We start from the raw sequence: 22,335 nt of genomic DNA, 5'->3' as shown, positions 1-22,335 counted from the left end.
AAACGTCTCCAGACACTGCCAAATGGCCCCCGGGGGAACACTGCCTCTGTCTGAGAACCGCTGAGTTGGACAGACACTGAGCTTTGAATCCAGACAGACATGTGAGAGAAATGACAACCCCACGGACAGGGGAGGGCCCTGGGGAAGCTGCTCCTCAGAACCCATCCATGCTGCCTCACCAAAATGAACCGTCAAGGGAACTGAGTTTATAATTTTGACCTTCCACAGATTCCCGTACGCTCTCACGCAGTGCTAAGGGGAGTGTAAATGAGTGAGCACAGCCCCCGGGGAAGAGCAATCTGCTTATCTCCTTTGAAAGAAATCCATCCTCAGGCCTGTGTGCACACGGGTGTTCAAGGTGTTTTGTCTGGAAAACAAAACCCTGGCAAAGCAAGCCAACACCCAGCCACTGGCGTTACAAAGAGCATCCTTCATCGCCACCATCGAGGAGCTGCAAGACTGTGGGGGAAGGAACCAAGCAGTATGAACTGCCCTTCCCCATTATCCCAAGGAATGGCCATGTGGGCTCAGTGGAACCACAACGAAAAAGGCAAAAGGACCAACACAGCCCCTTTTATAAAGATGTGGAATGTTTTGTCAGTGTGCTCGTCCACGTGTTGCACTGTGTGGCTTTTCTACTTCCTGGGCGTTAGCTCCCCTACTTCCCTATGTGTGTGCTTACTGTAGTCAAACGTTAGAGTCGTCACACACACACACACACACACACACACACACACGAGCAAGGTGAGGCACTGGACACAGAGCCAGGGGTTTTGGTGGGGGACAGATGGGGTTTTTTGGGGGGTGACCCAAAGGAAAGCAGAGACTGCAGGTGGATGGGTAGAGGGATGGAGGGATGAGAAAAGGGACAGAGAAAGACAGAGAGACTGACAACATCTCGGTGCTAACTTCCAGGCCCCGAATCCAGTCACACCTAAAGCTTCCCCCTCGGAACATTCTAGTGACAAGGGCCAATCAATTGCCCTTTTCCTTAAAGCCAGTTTGAGTCGAGTTCCTGCTACTTGTGCTACTTGTGATGCCCGGGGGCTGGAAGGTTCAAGAATCCTGTGGAAAAAGGCAGCAGCTCACTGGGAAGTTGGCCCCTGGAGTATAAACATCAAATGGCATCGGTGGAAACAGCGGTGGGAGCTGGGGAGAGGGTTAAGCCTCACAAACTCTTCCCACTGGAACGCACCTAGGGTACCACCTGGAGGTCCAAGGGGTCGTAGGCCGACACCCGCAGATCCTGAAGCAGGGCTTTCAGATTGTTCCTCAGGGCGGTGTAGGGCGGCTTCTCCTCGTACTTGAGGGCCATCACCACCTTCAGGTACTTCTGCAGGGTCTCTGTGGTCAAGACACGGGAGGAGCCTGAGAGGGGTACCCAACCCAGAGCCTGAGGGGCTCTGCCTAGAGGGTCTCAGCCGTGGTGCCCATTTGCTCAGTGCTTCCTCTGTGCCCGGCACTGCCACGACCACTTAGATTTGAATTGTTTTTTGGGGAAAACATCAAACATAAGCAACAGGAGAGCGGTACCATGAACGGCAGCGTATCCGTCACCCCGTCTCGTCAGCTGTCAACTCATGCCCATCTTGTTTCATCAAAACCCCTACCCTTCCCCGTCCCGTATTGTTTTAAAGCAAACCCAGGCTGATTATACAATTTTATCTCCGACTATTTGGTGGGTATCTAGATGGGAGCCAGCAAGCTTGTACGCCGGGAATCTCTGTGGCCAGGACCCAGCTCAGCTGTTCTCCCACAAAAGGCCCACGGAAGGCAGGAAGCCGATGGGCGCAGCTGTGCACCAAGACTGCTTTATTTATGGACTCTGCAGCTTGAACGTCAGACAGGTTTCACGTGTCACAAAGTCTTCTCTTGACTTTTTTCCCCAGCCATTTCAAACTGTAAAACAATTCTTAGGGGACTTCCCTTGCAGTCCTGTGGTTATGACTCCGCGCTTCCACTGCAGGGGGCACGGGTTGGATCCCTGGTCAGGGAACTAAGATCCCGCAAGTCAGGGTATGAGGCCAAAAAAACCCCACAAAAACTTAGTTCACTGGCTTACAAAACCAGGCTGGCTGCCCCAGGGACGGAGTTTAAAAGATAGAGGCTGTTTTAAAAGATAAAGCCTTTTTGTTGTTTGTTTTCCCTAAATAGCACAATGCCATTATTACACTTTTTAAAAGTGCCAATTACGAAACCAATACAGTAATCGTAATAGCTCCCACTTGAGCAAAGTCTGTCTCAGGCTGGCCCTGAGCACGTTTAATTAGGGCTGCAGCAGAAGCTAAGGCAGCACCCCTGGGCCCAGCTCTACACTAAATTCTCGGGACAACCCTCGGGAGGTGAGGGCTATTATTGGCCCCATTTTACACGTGGGGAAGCGGAGGCTCAGAGAGGCTGGTAAACCTGGGGCTGAACTTCCTTCTGGCCCCGCCCACCCCAAGCCCGGCCCCACCAGCCCCACTGGCGCCACCAGCTCCACTTCCCCGTGACTGCCTTAGCGTCAGCAGAGCTGCAATAAACTAACCGTGGGGCTCCTTGTCGTTGTTGTTGTTGTTGTTTTTTGGTCATGCTGGCGCAGCTTGCATAATCTCAGTTCCCCGACCAGGGATTGAACCTGGCCGGGCCCTCGGCAGTAAAAGCCTGGCATCCTAACCACTAGACCACCAGGGAACTGCCAATGGGGCTCATTCTTACGGAGCAAGAGCCCGAGGCTGGAGGGGAGAGTGACCTGAGCAGCACAGACATGATCTGAATCCAGGGATTTCAGGTAATTTAAAAATGAGTCCTGGGCTTCCCTGGTGGCGTAGTGGTTGAGAGTCCGCCTGCCGATGCAAGGGACACGGGTTCGTGCCCCGGTCCGGGAAGATCCCACACGCCGCGGAGCGGCTGGGCCCGTGAGCCATGGCCGCTGAGCCTGCGTGTCCGGAGCCTGTGCTTCGCAACGGGAGAGGCCACAACAGTGAGAGGCCCGCATACCGCAAAAGAGTCCTTACAGACTGGAGCGGATAAACTATCCTTTTCCGGCTGTCTTTCCGCCTCATGTTTAGAGAGCAATGTAGACGTCCTACAGCAGGGACGCTGGAAAAAACCACTCCCCCAAACGAAACAAAAACAGCCTCAGTCTCCAGTAAGAGGGATTGGCTTTAAAAATGACGGTTTACATGAAAAGATGCTCAACAGCGCTAATCATTAGAGAAGTGCAAATCGAAACTACAGTGAGGTTATCACCTCACTCCGGTCAGAATGGCCCTCAGCGAAAAGTCTACAAACCATAAATGCTGCAGAGGGTGTGGAGAAAAGGGAGCCCTCCTACACTGTGGGTGGGAAGGTAAAGTGGTGCAGCCACTATGGAGAACAGGATGGAGGTTCCTCAGAAAACTAAAAATAGAGCTACCATATAAACCAGCAATCCCACTTCTGGGCATATACCCATAGAAACCTCTAATTCATAATCATACACACACCCCAGTATTCATAGCATCACTATTTAAAGGAGGCAAGACAGGGGAGCAACAATGGAATGTTACTTAGCCAGAAAGAGAATGAGATAATGCCATTTGCAGCAACATGGATCATCAAGCTAAGTGAAGTAAGCCAGACAGAGAAAGACAAATATCATATGATATTGCTTATATGTGGAATCTAGAAACAAACAAATGAAATTATAAATAAGACAGAAATAGAGATATAATTAGAAATACATTTTATAATATAAAATATAAATATAAGATGTATTTCTAATTATAACCAATCACTCACATACATATATATGAGTATAGATATGTATCACTGAAGATATAGCATTTCCTTAACTTCTGTAAAGCATTCGTAGTTTTCTGTTTTTAAATTTTTAAAAATCCTGTTTTTGACCCGTTAAACGGATTTCAGGACTAATGAGTCAGAACTGTAGTTTTAACTGACGTTAAGTGTATTATACCACAATTTTTAAAAAATACCCATAAAATTCTACAAGTATTGACACAGAAATCTCTAAGGTATCATCTTCTTAAATGAAAAAGTAAGTCAGAGACCAATATACGTAATATGATTCCATTAAAAACCCCCACACATTAAGTGTGTGTGGTTGCATGTGTGTGTGTGTTGCTGTTATTATTGTTCAGACACACTTCTGAAATTTGGGGGAAGATTTCTGTTTTTCTACAAGGGGCACAAATACATGTGTGATTTGGAAAACTCAAAGAAGGAAAATAGACTGGTGTAAAGAGAGGCATCCCCGGGATGGGCCTGAGCCCCGGTCCCTCCAAGGCCCCCGCCTGCTCCCTCCCCTAGGGACATACCTGAGGTATTGATCCAGCGACTGCGCTGTCTCACGAGGCCTTCTGGGTTGTCAAGAAACCTGAGAGGACAGAGGTACATGTGAAAGGCCTTTTAGGGAAGGAGAGCAACGTTCTGAAACAGGATGTCTGGTAGATGTGCCCTAGTTCTCGTTATTCACGGTAGTCAGGCCTTGGACACTGAAGGAGCAAATTCTGAGCCAGGAGTTTACCAGAAGCACAGTTTCCAATCGCAACATCTTTACCAACTGATCAATACATCACCTGGTTTTACCTGTGTGCCTAAAGACATCTTATTTAATATAATGTTGATCCATTCACATGGATCTCTGGTCCAACAGCACTGAAGGATGCTCATCTCACACATGTATTTCCTTGCGCTTAGCACTTCATCACTATGCTTGGGGCCATTTTAAACAGCAAAATCCCCCCCCAAAAGCATAAAAGTGTGGAAAATGTGGCACTAAACAGACCACATGAAGGACACTTGTGAGCTGAAACAAGAAGGCAGAGTGTCGCCTTGTTCAGCCTCGGCTAGGATCACGTGCGTCGGGCAACTCAATTTTCTCCACTCTGCGTGTCTGAGAATGACTTTGAAAGCCATTCAAAGTATTGATTTTGGGGTTACAAATACATTTTAGTGAAGAGGTCAATTCACAAATACAGAATCTGTGAATAATGAGGATCAACTATCTATCTGTCTATCCACACACATATTTGTATACATACACATGTATAAACACACAGACACACACACACACCCTCTTGGACCACTCAAGAAAAATGAAAGTTGCGGGGGAGGGATAAACTAGGAGGTTGGGATTAATATATACACACTACTATATATAAAATAGATAACCAACAAGGACCTACTGTACAGCACAGGAAACTCTACTCAATATTTTGTAATAATCTATAAGGGAAAAGAATCTGAAATAGAATATAAATATGTTCATGTATATATTCATATACATATCCATATACATATAACTGAATTACTGTGCTGTATAATGAAACTAACATGCTGGGGACCTTCCTGGTGGCGCAGCGGTTAAGAACCTGCCTGCCAATGCAGGAGACACGGGTTCGAGCCCCGGTCCGGGAAGATCTCACATGCTGCGGAGCAACTAAGCCCGTGCACCACAACTACTGAGCCTGCGCTCTAGAGCCTGTGAGCCACGACAGCTGAGCCCTCGTGCCACAACTACTGAAGCCCGCGCACCTAGAGCCTGTGCTCCGCAACAAGAGAAGCCACCGCAATGAGAAGCCCGCACACCGCAACGAGGAGTAGCCCTGCTCTCCGCAACTAGAGAAAGCCTGCATGCGGCCACAAAGACCCAACGCAGTCAAAAGTAAATAAATAAAATAAATTTATTAAAAAAAAAAACTAACATGCTATTGTAAACCTACCTCAATTAAAAAAAAAAAAGCAAGAAAGAGAAATGAAAGTTCATCCACTTCCTTGGCTCCATCCTCAGAGTCCTGGCCTCCTGTATCCTCCTCTGGCCTGGACCACCGGGCTGGCTCCCCACTGTCCACCCAGGCATGGGGTGCTGTCCTCCCCTTCCCCGCCCCACAGCCCACAAGTCCCCAAGCCCCACCTTCCTGCTCCCTAGCACTCTCTGCCCCATCCCCCGCTCTGTCCATGGCTCTAAGCCCAGCTCAGGCCTCACCCTTTCTCCCTGGACCCCAGCCTCCTCCCCAGCTTTCCATGCACCCCCCCCCCCCCACAGCCCCAGAGAGTCTTTCTATGCCCAGAGTGGACTCTGCCCCTCCCTGCTCGCAGCCTTCCTGTGGTTCCCCAGTGCCCTGTTGGGAAACCTCTGGCAGCAAAGCCACCAGCCCCTGTGGCTTTGCCTCCCTGGCTTCCTCTCCCTCCATCTCATACTCCAGTCACACCAAACTCCTTCTAGCCCAACCAGGTCACACATCCACCCACATCCCCTGGCCTCTGTACATAGCTCCTCTGCCTTTGGCAGCCTTTCCCCACCTTGACCCCAGTGAGTGGCTGCTCTCCCTTCTGGACATGGCTTGAGGGCTGGTACCCTGGAAGCTTCCCCTGGACCCCTGCAGGTTGAGGAAACAGATCCCTGCCGAGCGTCTGCACACCCTGCGCATAGGTCCACGGGTCTCCTACAGCAACTCTCATATGTGCACAAGAAGGGCTGGGTCTGACCCTTGTCTCTCCCCAGCAGCCTCAGGATGTATGTGGTAAATGATTGAGCGAGCGAGTGATGGCAGAAATGGGCTGTGCCAGCCTCAGGACACTGTAAATTGTGTGAGCAATTCTCCCATCACAGGCTGTCACTGTGTTCGCGGGACCTCCCCGCCCAGTGGCAGCCTTGAGAGCAGGGACCAACTCCGACCGGAGTCTGTGCTTTCCCTGCTGGGGGCCTTGTACAACAGAAAGCCATGGGGAATCAAATTGCCTCTCCTCTTTCTTTTATTCATTAATTCTGTCATGAACTAGAACTTTCAAAAAAATGAATACATATTTGCTGAGTTAATGGAAAAAAGCCACGCACACCAGTAAGACGTCGGAGAGGACAGGTTAGGGCTCCGGAAAACGTGCATGTGTCAACACTGCCCCCTTGTGGGCCCTTTGGTTACTGCCTCAAGTCAACCGACAGAGGCTGGGTTGGGGGTGTTTAGAATGAGTCCCACATCACCACTGATGCTCCCTGTGGAGTATCTTCATGTTCCCCGCCCTCCCTCTGTGATCGTGGCTGGGATCTGGGGTTCTGGAATCTTACTTATTCTGAAGTCATTGATATGAAAGTGATTACTAAGACCTATTTTATTTACTCTGCGTCCGACTTGGCAAGGGCGGAGTCTCTTAGTGAAGCATGTCACAGTCACATTTGTTTAACTCCTGTGAAGGGGAAGGTGGGAGAGCGGTGAAAAGGGAGATACGACTGTTCTTAGGAGTTAGAGGAGGTAGGGGGAGGGAGGATCCAACCCAGTGGAGCCTCAGGAAGCAGGTTCAGAATGCACGAATGAACGAACAGAGAGTTCACACATGTGACATGCTGTCTATCCAGAAATCTTGCCTCGCCTTTGTCTGCCTGGGAAACTCCTCGGCAGACCGGGTCAGGCGTCTCTTGGGTAAGGGCTCCCAGGGGCCCGAGGCCAGGTCACGTGGCTCCCCTCTGCTCCCAAAATGCCCCGGGGCTGCCTCCACCCTCACAGGCACCAATCACTTCCTGCCTGCGTGTCTCCTCCCGGCCCGGGAACCTCCAAGGCTGGGGCTGCCTCTGCCTGACCCGTGTGCCCACACGGAAGCCCAGGCCTGGGTGTGCAGAAGGTTCACGCCTTCTTTCCTTAGTCGTTCATCCATCCTGCAACTATCTCATGAGCACCCACAACGTGCCAAGCGCTGTACTGCGAACAACACAGTGACGAGAGAGCTGACGCGGTCCCTGCCTTCAGAGAAATCCGACTAAAGGGGGCACTGCGGAGGAGTCCGCTACCTGGCGCCCAGTGTCACTTCTCCCCTGTGATGGCAGAATCCCAGGGGTCCGCAGCCACAGGCTGGAGACATTTCCCAGCCCCCACTGCAGCTCGGGGTGGCCACGTGACCAAGAGGCATGTCATTTCTGGTCCTGCCCTCTAAAAGCAACGGGTGTCAGTGGCACTAGAGCTCGCACCCAGTATGAGGGGGGCCGAGGTACCCCACAACCCTTGGTCTCCTACCTTGGGGCTGTCAGTGAGAAGGAAGTAAAGATCTACCTCGTTTGGGCCGCAGTCTTTCGGGGTCTCCTCGTAAGAGCAACTCAGCCTCGTCACTAACACAGCAGAGCGCTTCAAGGAGCAGCTCACAACTTCAGCCTCACTCAACCGCTTTAGCGGCTGGGCTGTGGGCTCCGGCTACCTGTGTTGCTAATTCTGTGACTCGTTTTCACCTGGCTTCGATGCAAAAATGGAAAACTACTGGAAAACCAGAAAATAAGTGCAGAAAGAAACGAAGAAAGCAGGGAAATGGGCTCATGTTCTGGCAGGTTCTGATGCAGAGGAAACCTGGGAGCTGAAGGTTGCTCTTTCTCTGTCTCTTCGTCCTTCAGCAGAGATGTTGGGGCATATTAGCACCGAAGTGGGACCTCCTACTTGCCTCACTGCCTTTCTGGAGGTGATTCATCTGTCACCACTGCCATGAGACCTGCCCTGGCCTTTAAATCTGAAAGAGCAGGCATGCCCACACCCTGACAGCCCCCCGATGGCTACCCAGGGTTCCGACCTGATGGCCCCCACCGTCTGACCTCTGCCTTGCTGTGTGTTTCACTATCTCTGTACTGTCTATCTCCCCCATTAGAGTGTGAGTTCCCTGAGGGCAGGGATGTTTGTCCTTAGTTACTCCTGTATCCCCAGGCCCTGGAATAGAGCCTGGTGCATGGGAGGTGCTCACTGAGTATTTGGTGAGTGGAGGATGGTAACAACCAAACACCACCAATCCACGTGCGATGGGCCTCCCATACTTGGGAGACACTAGCTTCCAGGTGAAAGGGCCTCCTCTGGAGTCAAATGACCTGGGAGCAACTCTAATCAGCTGTGTGACCTGGGCTGATTACCTAAGCTCTCTGTGCTTTCAGATCACGAGAGCACTTACCTCAGAGCTGCTCTGAGGATGACACAGGGGAGCATTGGGCGCACTGCCCGGCACAGGAAAGTATACAATAAAGGTCAGCCTTGAACAGGTCATTACAGGCAGGCCAATGTGACAGGCGTCCCTTCCTCTGAGCGTGAACAAGCAGGAGACCTGATGCAGTGGGGGCGAGGGAAGGGCTCCCCGGGGACTGACGACTAAGCTGAAACCTGAAGGAGGGTGAGATTTGGGGCATGGCATCTGGGTGTGCGTTCGATCAGCATAAATCAAACATAACACATTTCAAACACAACATATTTTTCAAGGACACAGCTACACCTAAAATTAATTGAGGAGAAGCACTGCGCTTCTTTAACAATGTAAAGTTTAAAAAATATAGCAGTGAGTGAAAGAAAGAGAATGAAATTTAGAGCACAGTACCATTTATGCAAGTTAAATACACTCATCATATGTTGTTTAAAGACATAGACGTGTCTATACAAACTTATTTGAAAGCAGTAGTCAGAAGCAGTAAACTTGATGCACGTGTAATGATGGGGTTAAAGTGTTGAGTGAAAAAAGCCAGAAACAGGTGAGATTCAGAACAGAATACCATTTATGCAAGTCAGATACACACAGTGCCACCACTGTCATGCAAGCTTAAGGATACAAGTACATTTACGCAAGCATGTAGGTACGACATATATTCATCAAGTATGTGTGTCCACAGTTGAGAGAAGGAAGTTGGGGGATAATAAAGGGGGCAAAATAAAATGAGACAGAGGCTCAACAGGAACCAACACCACAGCATGCTGAGGACTGAAAAGTACGACAGACTCAATGCTGTTCACTAGAGAGTTTTCCCTCTTCCCACTCTGCACACTTTTCCTGGATAATCTCTCATCCTCTCCCAGGGCTTCTGCTGACAATTCCTGAGACACTGCTGGGGTCTAAGGCTCCGTTTGGACTTCATTCCTGCACTTCAGATGGGAGAGCCAACCATCTCCTGGATGGCCCCTCCTGGATGACTCCTCTTGGGGCAACTCTCATGCCCCAAGCCTACACCAGATCTTGAATCCCAACGTGTGGACCTGCAGAGCTTCCCTGTATCTAGCCGTCTACTGTCCTTGGTGCTGAAGACCAAAGCCCGGTGCTTGCTTCCCTCTGGGCCCAGCTGCCCTCTGTCCTTGGTGCTGAACCGCGCACTCAGCAGCACCTCCCTTGGCACCGAGGTGCCCTCTGTCCTTGGTGCTGACCGCGCACTCAGCAGCACCTCCTTTGGCACCGAGGTGCCCTCTGTCCTTGGTGCTGAGCATCTAACACAGAATCAGCAGGACCCGGCGCTTTTACATGCAGAGGTGAGGGAAGCATGTAAGAGGCTAGTGCTGCCAGATGCCGAGGCAGGGCCCAGGCCAAAGTGTTCAGGTTGCCTGTGGGTCCCCGTGGGAGCGAATGACTCATGGTGTCCTGTACACTGTGAGCATTTTCTACAGGCCAGGCTCTGTGCTGAGTGCTGCGTACCTGACTCCCCCGAATCCTTCCACAGCCCCCTGAGGTGGGTGCTAACAGGATCCCACCTGAGGGAGGACACTGAGGCTTGTGGAGGTTAAGCTGCTCACCCGACACCCTGCAGCAGTGGGGCTGGAGTCTGACCCCAGGCAGTGTGGTTCCAGAGCCCACGCGCCTGTCTGCTGCGATGGACGGTAGAGCAGATTCCCGAGAACTGCAGAGGCCTTGACTCTGCCAGATGCTGCCTCCCCCTCTTTTCTGTTCCCTATTGGGTTCTGAGCTTCAGTCCCCCCTGCAGGGGTGCTCGGCAGTGATGGGCTCTGCTGACCCCCAGACTCACTTCTGTTTCAGCTTCATGATATCCTCGGTGTTGGGAAGGCAGTTCGTCCATGGCAGGGTCCCATAGAGCCACTTCAGCAGACAGTAGCCCAGGGTCTGGAGGTCACCGCGGCGGGAGGGCCCTGGGGAGGGAGGGGAGGAGGTGGCGGCTCAGTCCAGATGTCCTGCTCACTGACACGCCCCCCCTTCCTTTCTCTCACGGACTCAAGCATGGGCTCACACACTCAGCCACCCAAACATACAGGATCTCGTCTGTTCATTCACTTCTCACTCACCTACTCTCAGTCCCTCATGGGTCTCTCGATTACTCATTCACTCCCTCAGCCATCCCTTCATCTCCGCTTTCACTAGCTCACTCCCTCATCTACTTGTCTTTCATTCATGCACCTATTTATTCAATGAGTCCTCAGAGCCCTGTGTGCCAGGCCCCTTCCCACATTCTTAAAACACAGATAAGAGTTTGGTAGGGTCCCAACCCTTGACAGTCCAGTGGAGAGACAGTTATAGCGTGGGATCATCTGGGTTATAGAGGAGACAGAGCAGCGCATGAGGGAACGCAGAAGGATGGGCACTGAACTCAGCCTCCCTCAGTAGGGGAGGGCAAAGGAGACAGCAGGGTTTGATTTTTCTTCTGCTTCCTGAACCACATGATGTAGACAACACTCCACATAAGCACTCAACGAACACTGAGAGTTGACTCTGCCAGACCTTCGCCCTCTGGTGCTGGAGGCACAGGCACCATCGCTTCCCTGGGGGAGCTTAGTGTAGTGGGAGGATGCAGGCAGGCACATGGATGGTCATATCAAGGGGTTTGGGAAGGAGAGGCCGAGACCTCCTCAAGGAATCTTCTTCTCAAAGTGCTCTCTTCTCTCCCCATACACCTTCCTTGGATAATTTCATTCCCATCCCTGGGCTTCAACTGACAACTCCTGAGATACTGCTGACATCTGAGTCTCCATCCAGACCCCGCTCCTGTGCTGCTGACGTGGACAGCCAACTGCTTACTCAACAGCCCCTCCTAGATGACTCCTGGGCAACTCTCACGTTCCAAGTCTAGAGAGATCCTGAACGTGAACCTCTGGAGCCGCAGGGCTTCCTTGCAGTCAACTGCTCACTGCCCTTGGCGCTGGACTACTGCCCCACAATGCCCTCATGTGTGTGGGCGCTATCCATGGTCCTGAATCCCTACCGTGGCTCCCTGGCTCAGTCTGACTCCTGTGTTTGGCCATCTGCTGTCCGTGGCTGTGAAAACCTACAACTGCCCTTGTCCGAGAAGCATGTCTCCATGGTCCCGAATCCCTTCTCTGGCCTCTTACCACATCCCTTGTGCAGGTCCATGCTAATGAACTCAAGGTCCCCCTCATGTGGAGTCCTGCTGCCTTCGTTGTAATCCACGTGTCTGCCACCTGGCGAATAGCGGAAGGTGAAGCCGTAGCCTGCCAGGGTCACCTGTGTGGACGTGGGGAGAAGCCATACAGTTTGAAGGTTAGGAGCTTGGATTCTGGAGTCAGAGATTTCAATCGTGGGTGCAATTTGAAACATAATGCCAAACAGTACACAAGGGTGTGCAAAAACACAAACCAACTGTCCCCATCACTGCTCAGCCCCCCTAAACCCACTGTCCAGAAGTAACCATTAATATAGATTCTTACGTGTTATTTCAAATCATTTTCTTTCAATAATCAGTAAACACATGTGGTCCGGGAGGGGGCTCTAGTTTCCCACACGTGGATCACACTCTACCTCCTGCTGGACACACAGCTTACTGCACTTCAACAGTGTATTAACTCTAGAGCCAGACAGACCAGGTTCCAATGCCAGCTTGGCCCTTTAGTGGCCATACAACTTTGGGCAAATTATGAAACTTCTCTGTGCTTTGATTTCTCCATTTGTAAAATGAAGATATGACAGTCCTCACCTTGCAGGGCTGTTAGGAGGCTTAACTGAGTTTAAAACAAAAAGCCCTTATCTACTAGACACACACAGTTAGCCACATCAGCTTTTTAATGGCTGCATTTAAAAAAAATTTAATTAATTAACTAATGTCTGTGTTGGGTCTTCGTTGCTGCGCGCGGGCTTTCTCTAGTTGTGGCGAGCGGGGGCTACTCTTCACTGCAGCGCACGGCTTCTCATTGCAGTGGCTTGTCTTGTTGCAGAGCACGGGCTCTAGGCACGCAGGCTCAGTAGTTGTGGCGCACGGGCTTAATTGCTCCACAGCATGTGGGATCTTCCTGGACCAGGGCTCAAACCCGTGTCCCCTGCATTGGCAGGTGGATTCTTAACCACTGCGCCACCAGGGAAGTCCCTAATGGCTGCATCTTATTCTGCCGAATGGAGAGTAGAAAACTGTTGGCTTTGTCCATGTGAGACCTACATCTTTTTCTTCTGGTCACAGTTTGTGATGGTTAACTTTATATGTCAGCCTGACTGGGCCACAGGGTACCCAGACATGTAGCCAAAGGTTATTCTGGGTGTGTCTGTGAGGGTGTAGCTGGATGAGATGAATATTTAAATCAGTAGGCTGAATAAAACAGACTGCCCTCTCTAGTGTGCACGGGCCTCACCCAATCAGTTGAATAGAACACAAAGGCTGAGTGAAAGGGAATGAATGCCTCCTGCCCGACCACATGAGCCGAACATCAGCCTTTTCTTGCCTTTAGATTTGAACAGAAATATTGGCTCTTCTTGAGTCTCGGGGCTGCCAGCTTTCAGACTGGAAATCACACGATCACCTCTTCTAGTTTCCAGGCCTTTGGATCTGATGAGACACATTATCAGCTCTTCTGGTCTCCAGGCTGCCGATTGCAGATCGAGGTCCCTAGATCAGCTTCCATAATTGTTTGAGGCAGCTCCTTATCATAAATCTCTCTCTCTCCCTTATATACATACGCACACACACACACATTCTATTGGTTCTGTTTCTTTAGAGAGCTCTGACTAATATGGTTCCAGGGTTTTTCTCTGGGATCACCCCTCTCCAGTTCTCAGTCCATGTGTCTGAGGTGGGGCTCACCTGATCTATTTCCACTGGGGTTGCTCAACTGAGGGGATCTGAGCCTCGTTTGCTGGTGGTTATTTTGTCACCACAGGGAAGACAGTTTGCCTGATTATGAGCAATGCAAACACAAGAAGAGCCCAGAAAGGGAAGCGCCAGCTTCCCAATGACTGGGTCTGAGTCCTTAGATTCAGCCACGCTTGAAGCCAGTGAAGTCCTAGATTTTTCCACTCCATGGAGCAATAAATTGCACTTGGCCCTTTTTAAACTTTTTTTCCTTTTCCTTTTTTGCTTAAGGCATGTTAAATTGGGTTTCTGTCATTAGCAGGGGTAATTAGAATTTACTTTAAAATACTAATTAGTACTCTACTGGGAGTATAAATTTGAGGTTTTCCAATTTTACTGTCACAATCAACGTTGTCAGGAACATTTTGTACATGTATCTTCGAATATATGGACAAGATACGTTCCTAAAAGAGGACCCGGTGGATCAAAAAACATATGCATTTGAATTTTGACTGCTATATTCAAATTACCTTCCAAAAAGTTGCCCATTTCATACTTCCAATAGTATGTAAAGAATTCCTAGTTCCTTACATCCTTATCAGCAGGAGATACTATTTTTCTTTTTAATTTTGTCCACCCAAAGGGTAAAAATAGTGTATTTTAAGAGTAATTGCTATGACTATTAGGGAGGTTAAGCATCTTTTCATACATTTAACTAACCTGTGGATTTCTTTTTCTACGAACTGCTTTTTCTATCCTTGTCTATTTTTCTACTAAGTCACTTATCTCTTCTTATTTATTTGAAGGAACTCTTTATACATGACGGATAGCAATTCTTTGTCTGCAATAAGCATTGTGAAATAAACGCAGGTTTTGAGACAGGTGAGATCCTGAGCCCAGAGAGCCCCCAGGATGGAGGAGGACCTGGCTATTACCTGGCACAAGTCCTCTGGATTCACAAAGATATTCTCAGCTGTCACATTGCCGTGAACATACTCATTCTCATGGAGGAACTCCAGGGCATCCAGCTGGGGGGAAGCAAGCAAGCATCTCCTGAGCAGCAGGCTGACACAAAGAGGCTCTGATGCAAAGCTCCGGAGGGAACCCCCACTGTTGGGCCTGGGGTCACGTGTTGCTGCTTGTGAGGGGGTGGTGGTGGCGGTGGTCCAAGCCTGACTACTCCTAAGTGAAGCATCAGCACACCTAAGCATGTCTTCTAATTAGGTTTTTGAAAAATTCAGCATTAAAGCCGATATTTGGTTTTCCACTGACCTCTTATGTCTATCTCTTGGCTGATCTCAGGAGGGGAAGAAGCTGGTTACTTATTGACCCCCCGCAAGAAAGAAAACCCAGCACTCATGTACATCAAAGAGGTTTTTTCTCATTTGCCCTAGGAAGCAGAAATACATTTAGCTAAGTAATTTATATTCTGATCTCTAGCTCTGACTTTTCCATTGAGCTCATACATTGAACTGCCCAGGTACTCCTTACATCTTGATTACAACCCAAGCCCCCGTCGACTCCAAGGCTCTACTGCCCACCAAGTTCTGCTTGTTCAATCTCTCCATCCCCACAGCCCAGCTCCTCCTCAGGCCTGGTCCTCTCTGTGCTGACCTCACCCAGCCTCCATCTCACCCCTCCGGCCCGTCCCCACACGGCCCACAGGGTCTTTCTACACCCAGAGCTGACCCTGCCTTCCCCTATTCCCAATCCTCGCGTGGCTCCCAAGCGCCCTCGGGACAGAGTCCCGGTTCCCCAGGTTGGTGTTCAAGGTCCTGCGTGATCTGGTCACTGCTGAGCTCCCACACCACCCTCAGCTGTTACCTTTCCCCTCTACACGTCCCACTGCAGACACTCTGAGCGTAATGACCTTCAGGACTCACCTGATGTGTCACTCCCTTGCCACTTCCATCCCTCCAGCAATTTACACTGGGTCCTCTTATTCTCCATCACTTCTAGTCAAAGCACTTTCCACAATTTGTGCAACTGTGATTTAATATCATCCTCTCCCACTAGGCATAAAAACCATGACTGTGCTGCCCCCCATGGTACTCCCAGCCCCTGGGACAGTGTCTGATTCCCAGCAGGGACCTGATAAATATTTAATGAAACGATGGATGAAGGAAGGAATGAATGAACAAAAGTCTTGTGCTCTCTCTCCCACACCAGCCTTTGCCTAAGCTATATCCTTGGCCTGGAATGTTCTCCCATGCATCTCCACTCCTACTCTACCCAGCACCTTGCTATTTCCCACTCTTGACTTAGAAATGACCTCTACCAGGAAGTTCAACTGAACCCCTCAATTTAGGCTGGGACCCTTCCTCCAACTGCTACGGTCTCCTGACAATACTTATCACTCTGTTTTTTTTTTCTGGCCGCGTTGCACGGCATGCAGGATCTTAGTGCCCCAACCAGGGATTGAACCCGCGCCCCCTGCACTGGAAGTGCAGAGTCTTAACCACTGGACCGCCAGGGAAGTCCCACTTATCACTCTGGTTCTAACAGCCTGGTGTTCAGCTGTGTTGGTCACCGTGCTCGCCCCAGTGCCCAGCAGAGGGAGGTGCGGGCTGAACGTGTCAATGAGCAAACAGACGGATAAACTAGGACCTGGGGGGCCATCCTCTGGATGGGAGCCTGCAACTCTCAGGGACTTACCAGCCGGCAGGCCATCTGGAACACAGACCTCACTGACATCACATGCTTCGGGTAGTCATCCAGGATCGACTGAAGGCTCCTCCCCAGGATGGGGAACACCAAGAACCTGGAAGACATGAATGTCCCAGCAAGTGGGAGAGATGACCAGGGGAGGGGATGGAATACAAGCCACCAAGGATGCGGTGTGGCTGGGGGCTACCAGATCCCGGTCCTGGGTGAGATGAAGGTTTCGGATTGGTAGGGGACCAGCCTGGCTCAAGGCTGGGGGAAGGAAGGAAGCAACTATCTGGCCAATGGCTCCAGGGTCCCAGCCATGCCTGGGCATGTGACAGGGAGAGAAAGGAAGGGGCCAGTGAGGCGAGTGGCAAGTGAAGTGACTCACCTGTACTTGTTCTGGTGAATGCCAAAACCGACGCAGGTGGGGATGGCCAGCTGGGGGGTCGAGTGCAGCTTTTTCCACTTGTTCACTGTGGGAGGCAGGGGCCTGAGAGGTTAGGGCCCACCTGGCCCTGCACCCACAATGAACAGCAGCCTGTTCCCAGACCAGAAGCAGAGCGCGCCCGAGCCCAGGCCACACACTGGGTCTCCTGGTTGGTGATGTCGCCTCTGTGGGTGCATGACAGCGAGGGGGGTGACGATAGGGGGTGTGAACATGGGAGAAAGCACTGACAAATCTGGAGTGAGTGGAAAAGGTAAGAGCGACAGCGTAACCTCTGAATTCCCATGTAGAGCTAATGAGATCGGGGAGTGTCTAAACTGGTCAAGGTGTCACTACATGTCCGCCCACCTTCCAGGATCTCAGTTGGATGGTATGGATCCAGCGGTGTGCTGATAAAAGTTTAACAGCTGGTTGTCTGGGGAAAGATAGCCTTGATCTGTCGTGTTTGCTGATTTCTGTGGTGTAAATACTTCCCAGTATGGCCAATTTCAAGCTACCAATGTGGTAGCATGGAAGACTGAGGTAGAAAGAGGCAGTAGCGTGCCCTTACATGGTATTTCCACCACACAGATACAGTGAATGTAAACAACCTCAATATAGATAGTAGGGACTTCCCTGGCGGTCCAGTGGTTAGGACTCTGCGCTTCCGCTGCAGGGGGCATGGGTTCAATTCCTGGTCGGGGAACTAAGATCCCACACGCCAAGAGGCGTGGCCAAAAAAAAAAAAGTCTAGATGATAGAAAATGTAGACAAATAATTAGGAAGGGATGGACTTTGAGTATTTATTATCCTTGCTCCTAATTTGACTGTAAATTGATAAAATTAATTTATGATGACTATGTTTTATTTATTTATTTAAGATGGCTATGACTGAAAGCTTGCAGGGCAATTTTATTATTTTAAAATTTATTTATTTATTTATTTGGCTGTGCTGGGTCTTAGTTGCAGCACGCAGGATCTTCGTTGTGGCATGCGGGATCTAGTTCTCTGACCAGGGACTGAACCCAGGCCCCCTGCATTGGGAGCACGGAGTTTTAACCACTGGACCACCAGGGAAGTCCGATGGCTATGTTTTAATAACTGGCTTGCAGTATTTGTGAAAATTTAATACTTGGCGCTCAAGAGCTGGTATGACAAGCCAGCCTCAGCCCATTGTCCGCTGTCTGTCCTCTGGGGCTTGAGGCCCGAGGGGTGATGGGAGCAAACCTGGGCCTTTAATTTAATCCCCACCCTGCCCACACCTTCAGGGAGAAGCCAGTTGTTTTGACCAAGCCGGTACCCCCAACTCTTCCCCCACTTGCCCACTTCCCTGAGGAATACCTTGCAAAGGCTTGGCGGCCCGCTGGAAGAAGTTCTGCTCATTGAACAAGCGCCCATCCTTGGCATCCTAGTGGAGGAGGAGAGGGGAAAAGGCTGTCACACTGGAATCTCTTAGGCAAGGGCTCCAAGGTCATCACTGGCCATGGATTACCCCAGGGTAATGCCAGCAATAACCCAGGTTCCCCAAGTCCTGCACATCAGAACCAAATTCCCTAGGGTGCTCCATGTGAACATATATCAGAGACTTTGAGTCACTGCCCAGGTTCCTTTTCTTTTACAATAGGATCTACAAGTTTTCCCTAGACACATGCCCTTCAGCTAAAAACTACATTTCCCAGTCTCCCTTGCAGTGAGGAATGCCCACATGACCAAGTTCTGGCCAATGGGGACGTGAGCAGAAGAGACACGGGCAACTTCCAGGTTATGCCCTTAAAGGGCTAGGGCAGGCACTCCCCTTCCTCTTTTCCTGTTCCAATTGGCTGGAATGCAGATGAGATGGTAGGAGGTGGAGCAGCCATCTCAGCCCATGAGATGAACGTTATAGATTGAGGGGCCTGGAGCAACAAGAGAGAAGGAAAGTAAGCCCCTGGTTTATGGAACTATCATATCAGCCCTGGACCACTGCCCCCAGACTGTTAAATGGAAAAGCAATAAAATATACTTGTTTAAGCCATAACTAACATTGGGTCATTTTTTCCAAGCAAACCAAATATTTTAATTAAACACAACTAGTACAGCTGGGTTCTTCAGGGCACAGGGTCAAAGAGAACTGGGTTCAAATCTCAGCTCTGCCATTCACTCATTCTTTCTATAAAGCACCTATTATGTGCCTAGTATTGTTCTGGGCATTGTCAATACAGCAGTGAACAAAGCAATTTTCATAATGGGCGTCCCTGGGCAAGCGACCGAGCCTTTATTTCCTCATCTGTTAAATGGGAAACACAGTAACCACCCCACAGGTTTGATTATGAAACTCTTAGCCCAGGGTTGGGCGCAGGACAGGCTCTCAGCAAGCAGGTGCTATCACTCATCTGCGAGCCTGGTTCAGGAGCACCGGCTCTGAACCACTCACACGGCTTCCATCTAGGGCCAAGGGAGGGCACCCAACCCAGCCGTCCCAGGTTTCGGGCGCTTGCCCAGACACACAGCCAGAAAGCATCAGAGCCAGGGCTCATGGGTGGACCCGACTGCGGTTTCTGAGGGGCCCCATGTAGAAGAACCCAAGGCCCAGAGGGAAACGTGCCCCACCCAAGGTCCCACTGCTCCTTGAAGGCCAAGGCTGTGCTCTCTGGCTTGCCCAGCCCACAGAGGGGCTTGGAGGTCAGTGGTGCATTTGCTAAAGCCCCAGGCCAGCCCCTCAGTGCTGCTCCCCCCCGGGGCCACTCACTAGTTTAAGTGAGAATCTTTGTTTTCCGAGACTTGACTCGCAGGCAAAGGTGGAGTCGGGCTCAGCTGTGGATGGACGAAAGGAGCAAGGTTATCATCTAGAGGGAAGGTCAGGGTCAGTGTCCTGAGTAACGAGCAGCAGCTGTGGTTAACGGATTCCCACAGGGTCAAGTGCATTCTCGACTTTCATGACCTGCTCCTTCCTATTTTCAACAGCTTCTTTCTCTCTCTCTGTTAATACACAGCTGTGCACAAAGGGTAATTAAACATGAGACTGCTCTCCTCCGAAAGGCCTGCGTGCAAGGCTGAACCTCGGCTGGTGTCTGCGAATCAGCTGGGAAGGTTCTAGGATTCCTAACCAATAAAAGGGGCTCCCGGTGCCCAAACCATTATGCTGAACACCTGCTTTCCTTCTGAGAGTAGAATTTTGGTACCTGCCAGGCAGAGAGTGCCTGTGGGACCAGCATCCAACAATAATCCTGGGCACTGAGTCTCTAATGATCATTCCTCTAATGAGCGTTTCATGTGTGACGTCACAGCTTGTTATAAATCCCGTGTGACTCTAAGGGGAGGGGACTCCGGAAGCTGGCGCTGGTTCCCCCGGACTTACCCCATGTGCTTTATCCCTTTGGTGACTGTGCTGTATCCTTCTGCTATAATAAATTATGACTATAGGCTGAGGCCTGTGGGTCCCCCCAGTGAATCACTGAACCCAGGGGTGGTTCTGGGGCCCCTGACTCAGCAGCTGTATGCATTTGTCTGCATATATGGGTGTGTGGCTGAACCACACCGACTCCATCTTGTCAGGGTCACCTTAGGCCCACTGTCCTACCCCCTCCCCTTTCTGCATGACAGAGCTCTAGCCTACGCATGAGGAACGCACCCAAGCCAGATAAGTTCCTGATTAACTTTAAGCCTTCCTCTGAAAACTGGAAGAATGACTTTTGCTGACACAGATGGTTCACGGTCCACGAGGAATAATGGTTATGAGACCCCCCAGGGGAAGCAAAAACCCAGCTCCTGTTGGCGCAGACGTGCTTCCCCCTTAGAAGTCAGATTCTATCTTTAGCTTTGGCCCCTTTAAATCCCCTGTACCCCTTCTGGCAGCACAGAGTGCAGCTGCAAATGCTTCCAGATCGCTGTCCGCAGGATCCTACCCGTATGTAAGGTACCCACAATAAACTTCGTAACTGTACTTTATGGAGCTGTACACTTCGTTTTCTTCGATCTCAAAGTTCCTTCTCAGCTCAGGGGATACTATTCAATATCCCCGTCTTTGAACAATGCATAAGTACCGTGTGATGGACGCAGATCCCCTTGGAGGAGGACCTGTTCCCCTAGCCCCACGCAACCTGGAGAGGCCACTGCAGCAGCCTTCAGTCCCTCAGGGATGCCCTCAGCTGCAAGTCCCAGGGCGGCCTATAGCCAAAAGCTGATGGAGGGGGATATAAAGGCCCAGCCGTGCTGGCCTAACTCAGAACCACACTGAAGGACTGCTTCTGCTCCAGAGCCCCCATGGGGCCAGCCGCGGCGATCCCTGGGCTGCTCCAGCGCTCTATGTCTCCCCCCTGCCCCACCACTTCCTCCCCCTCCCCTCTGCAGGTGCTGATCCCTGGGGCACTTCCTCATAAACACCTGCATGCTTGCCCCATTCTGCTTAATTACAAACCCTGCAAAGTCTACTGCCCCATGCTAAGTGTGGGCTTTACGCACATTGTTTCCTCTAATGCTCAGAACGGCCCTAGGAAGGTCTAATACAATGTTATTGTTATTACTATTACGGTGGCTGTCATCGTTAGCTCCATTTTTTTTTTAAGAGACAAATGGAAAATTTTATTTGAGCCAAATTTGAGGATTATAACCTGGGAAAAGCATCTCAGAAAGCTCTAAGAACTGTTCCCTGTTAGCTCCACTTGACGGACGAGACGAGAAAGCCGAAGCTTACTGAGGCCAAGTGACACGGGAGGCTTTGTGCCACGTAGATCCGGGCTCAAGCCCAGCCCCTCCGTCAACTCTGTGACTTGGTGTGAGGTGCTAATCCTCTCTGGGCCTCCGCCCCATGTCAGTAAAGTAGGACTAATGAAGCCCACCCCTGAGACTGGATGCAAGGATTCAGAGGGTCGGCAGGAATAACAACAGTACCAGCTGAGCAGGAATCATAGCCAGCTTCACCCGTTTTTGGTTTTGGCCATGCCGCGTGGCTTGTGGGATCTTAGTTCCCTGACCAGTGACCGAACCTGGGCCCTTGGCAGTGAAAGCATGGAGTCCTAACCACTGGACCGCCAGGGAACAACCCCAGCTTCACCCTTTGTATGAGCTGCTCAATGATGCCCCCACCACAGCCCAGCATCACACTGGGCACGCCGGGAGCGCTCAGCGTGTGGCAGCTTTTAAAATATAATCAGCCGAGGGCCCACAGCTGGTAGGCGGCAGAGCGGCACTGGCCTAGGTCTAGCTCACCCCCAGGAGCTCATGAACCGAACCATCGCCATCCATCCCAGCTGGCTCTCTGCATCGTCCTCCCTTTTCTCTCTTCTTTCCCACCCTTCCTAACCATCCAGGCTGGTGTTGTCTGAGACACTGAGCTAAGGGGCAGGGAGGTGACAAAGTTACCTAGAAGCCACCCTTGCCTTCAAGAAGCTCCAGCTGGAGCCGGGCAGGAACCAGGGCTTACAGATTTAAGGCCAAAGGTGACCTGAGCCCAGCCTAAAGGAGGGAAATGTGGAAAGATCATGGATCTTGGGGGAGAGAGGCGTCCTTCCCACCTGTGCGGAGGGGGTTTGGGGGGGATCTTTGAGGGGCATGCTGG

At 50.8% G+C, this 22,335-nt stretch overlaps 1 protein-coding gene across 11 annotated transcripts in view; it reads right to left on the bottom strand.

Annotated features, from left to right (window-relative positions):
• VRK3 (VRK serine/threonine kinase 3) overlaps nt 1–22,335 on the bottom strand; it is a 69,869-nt gene that overhangs the window by 29,233 nt on the left and 18,301 nt on the right. For 6 of the 11 annotated variants that reach the window (XM_060000345.1, XM_060000344.1, XM_060000343.1 and 3 more), the window contains 8 exons: nt 19,528–19,592; nt 18,141–18,207; nt 16,764–16,848; nt 16,382–16,487; nt 14,662–14,754; nt 12,042–12,174; nt 10,727–10,847; nt 4,302–4,360 (listed from right to left, as the gene is read on the bottom strand). In XM_060000345.1, the coding sequence (XP_059856328.1) occupies nt 4,302–4,360; nt 10,727–10,847; nt 12,042–12,174; nt 14,662–14,754; nt 16,382–16,487; nt 16,764–16,848; nt 18,141–18,207; nt 19,528–19,592 (729 nt within the window). Of the gene's footprint in view, nt 1–1,195; nt 1,345–4,301; nt 4,361–10,726; nt 10,848–12,041; nt 12,175–14,661; nt 14,755–16,381; nt 16,488–16,763; nt 16,849–18,140; nt 18,208–19,527; nt 19,593–22,335 lie in introns of all 11 variants that reach the window. The other 5 variants (XM_060000350.1, XM_060000351.1, XM_060000349.1 and 2 more) reach the window with 2 other exon arrangements.

The sequence above is a fragment of the Delphinus delphis genome, chromosome 20 (genome assembly GCF_949987515.2).
Source record: "Delphinus delphis chromosome 20, mDelDel1.2, whole genome shotgun sequence".
NCBI classification, from domain to species: domain Eukaryota; kingdom Metazoa; phylum Chordata; class Mammalia; order Artiodactyla; family Delphinidae; genus Delphinus; species Delphinus delphis.
Note: the sequence above shows the minus strand (reverse complement) of the source record. Positions and strands in the feature narration are given on the sequence as shown.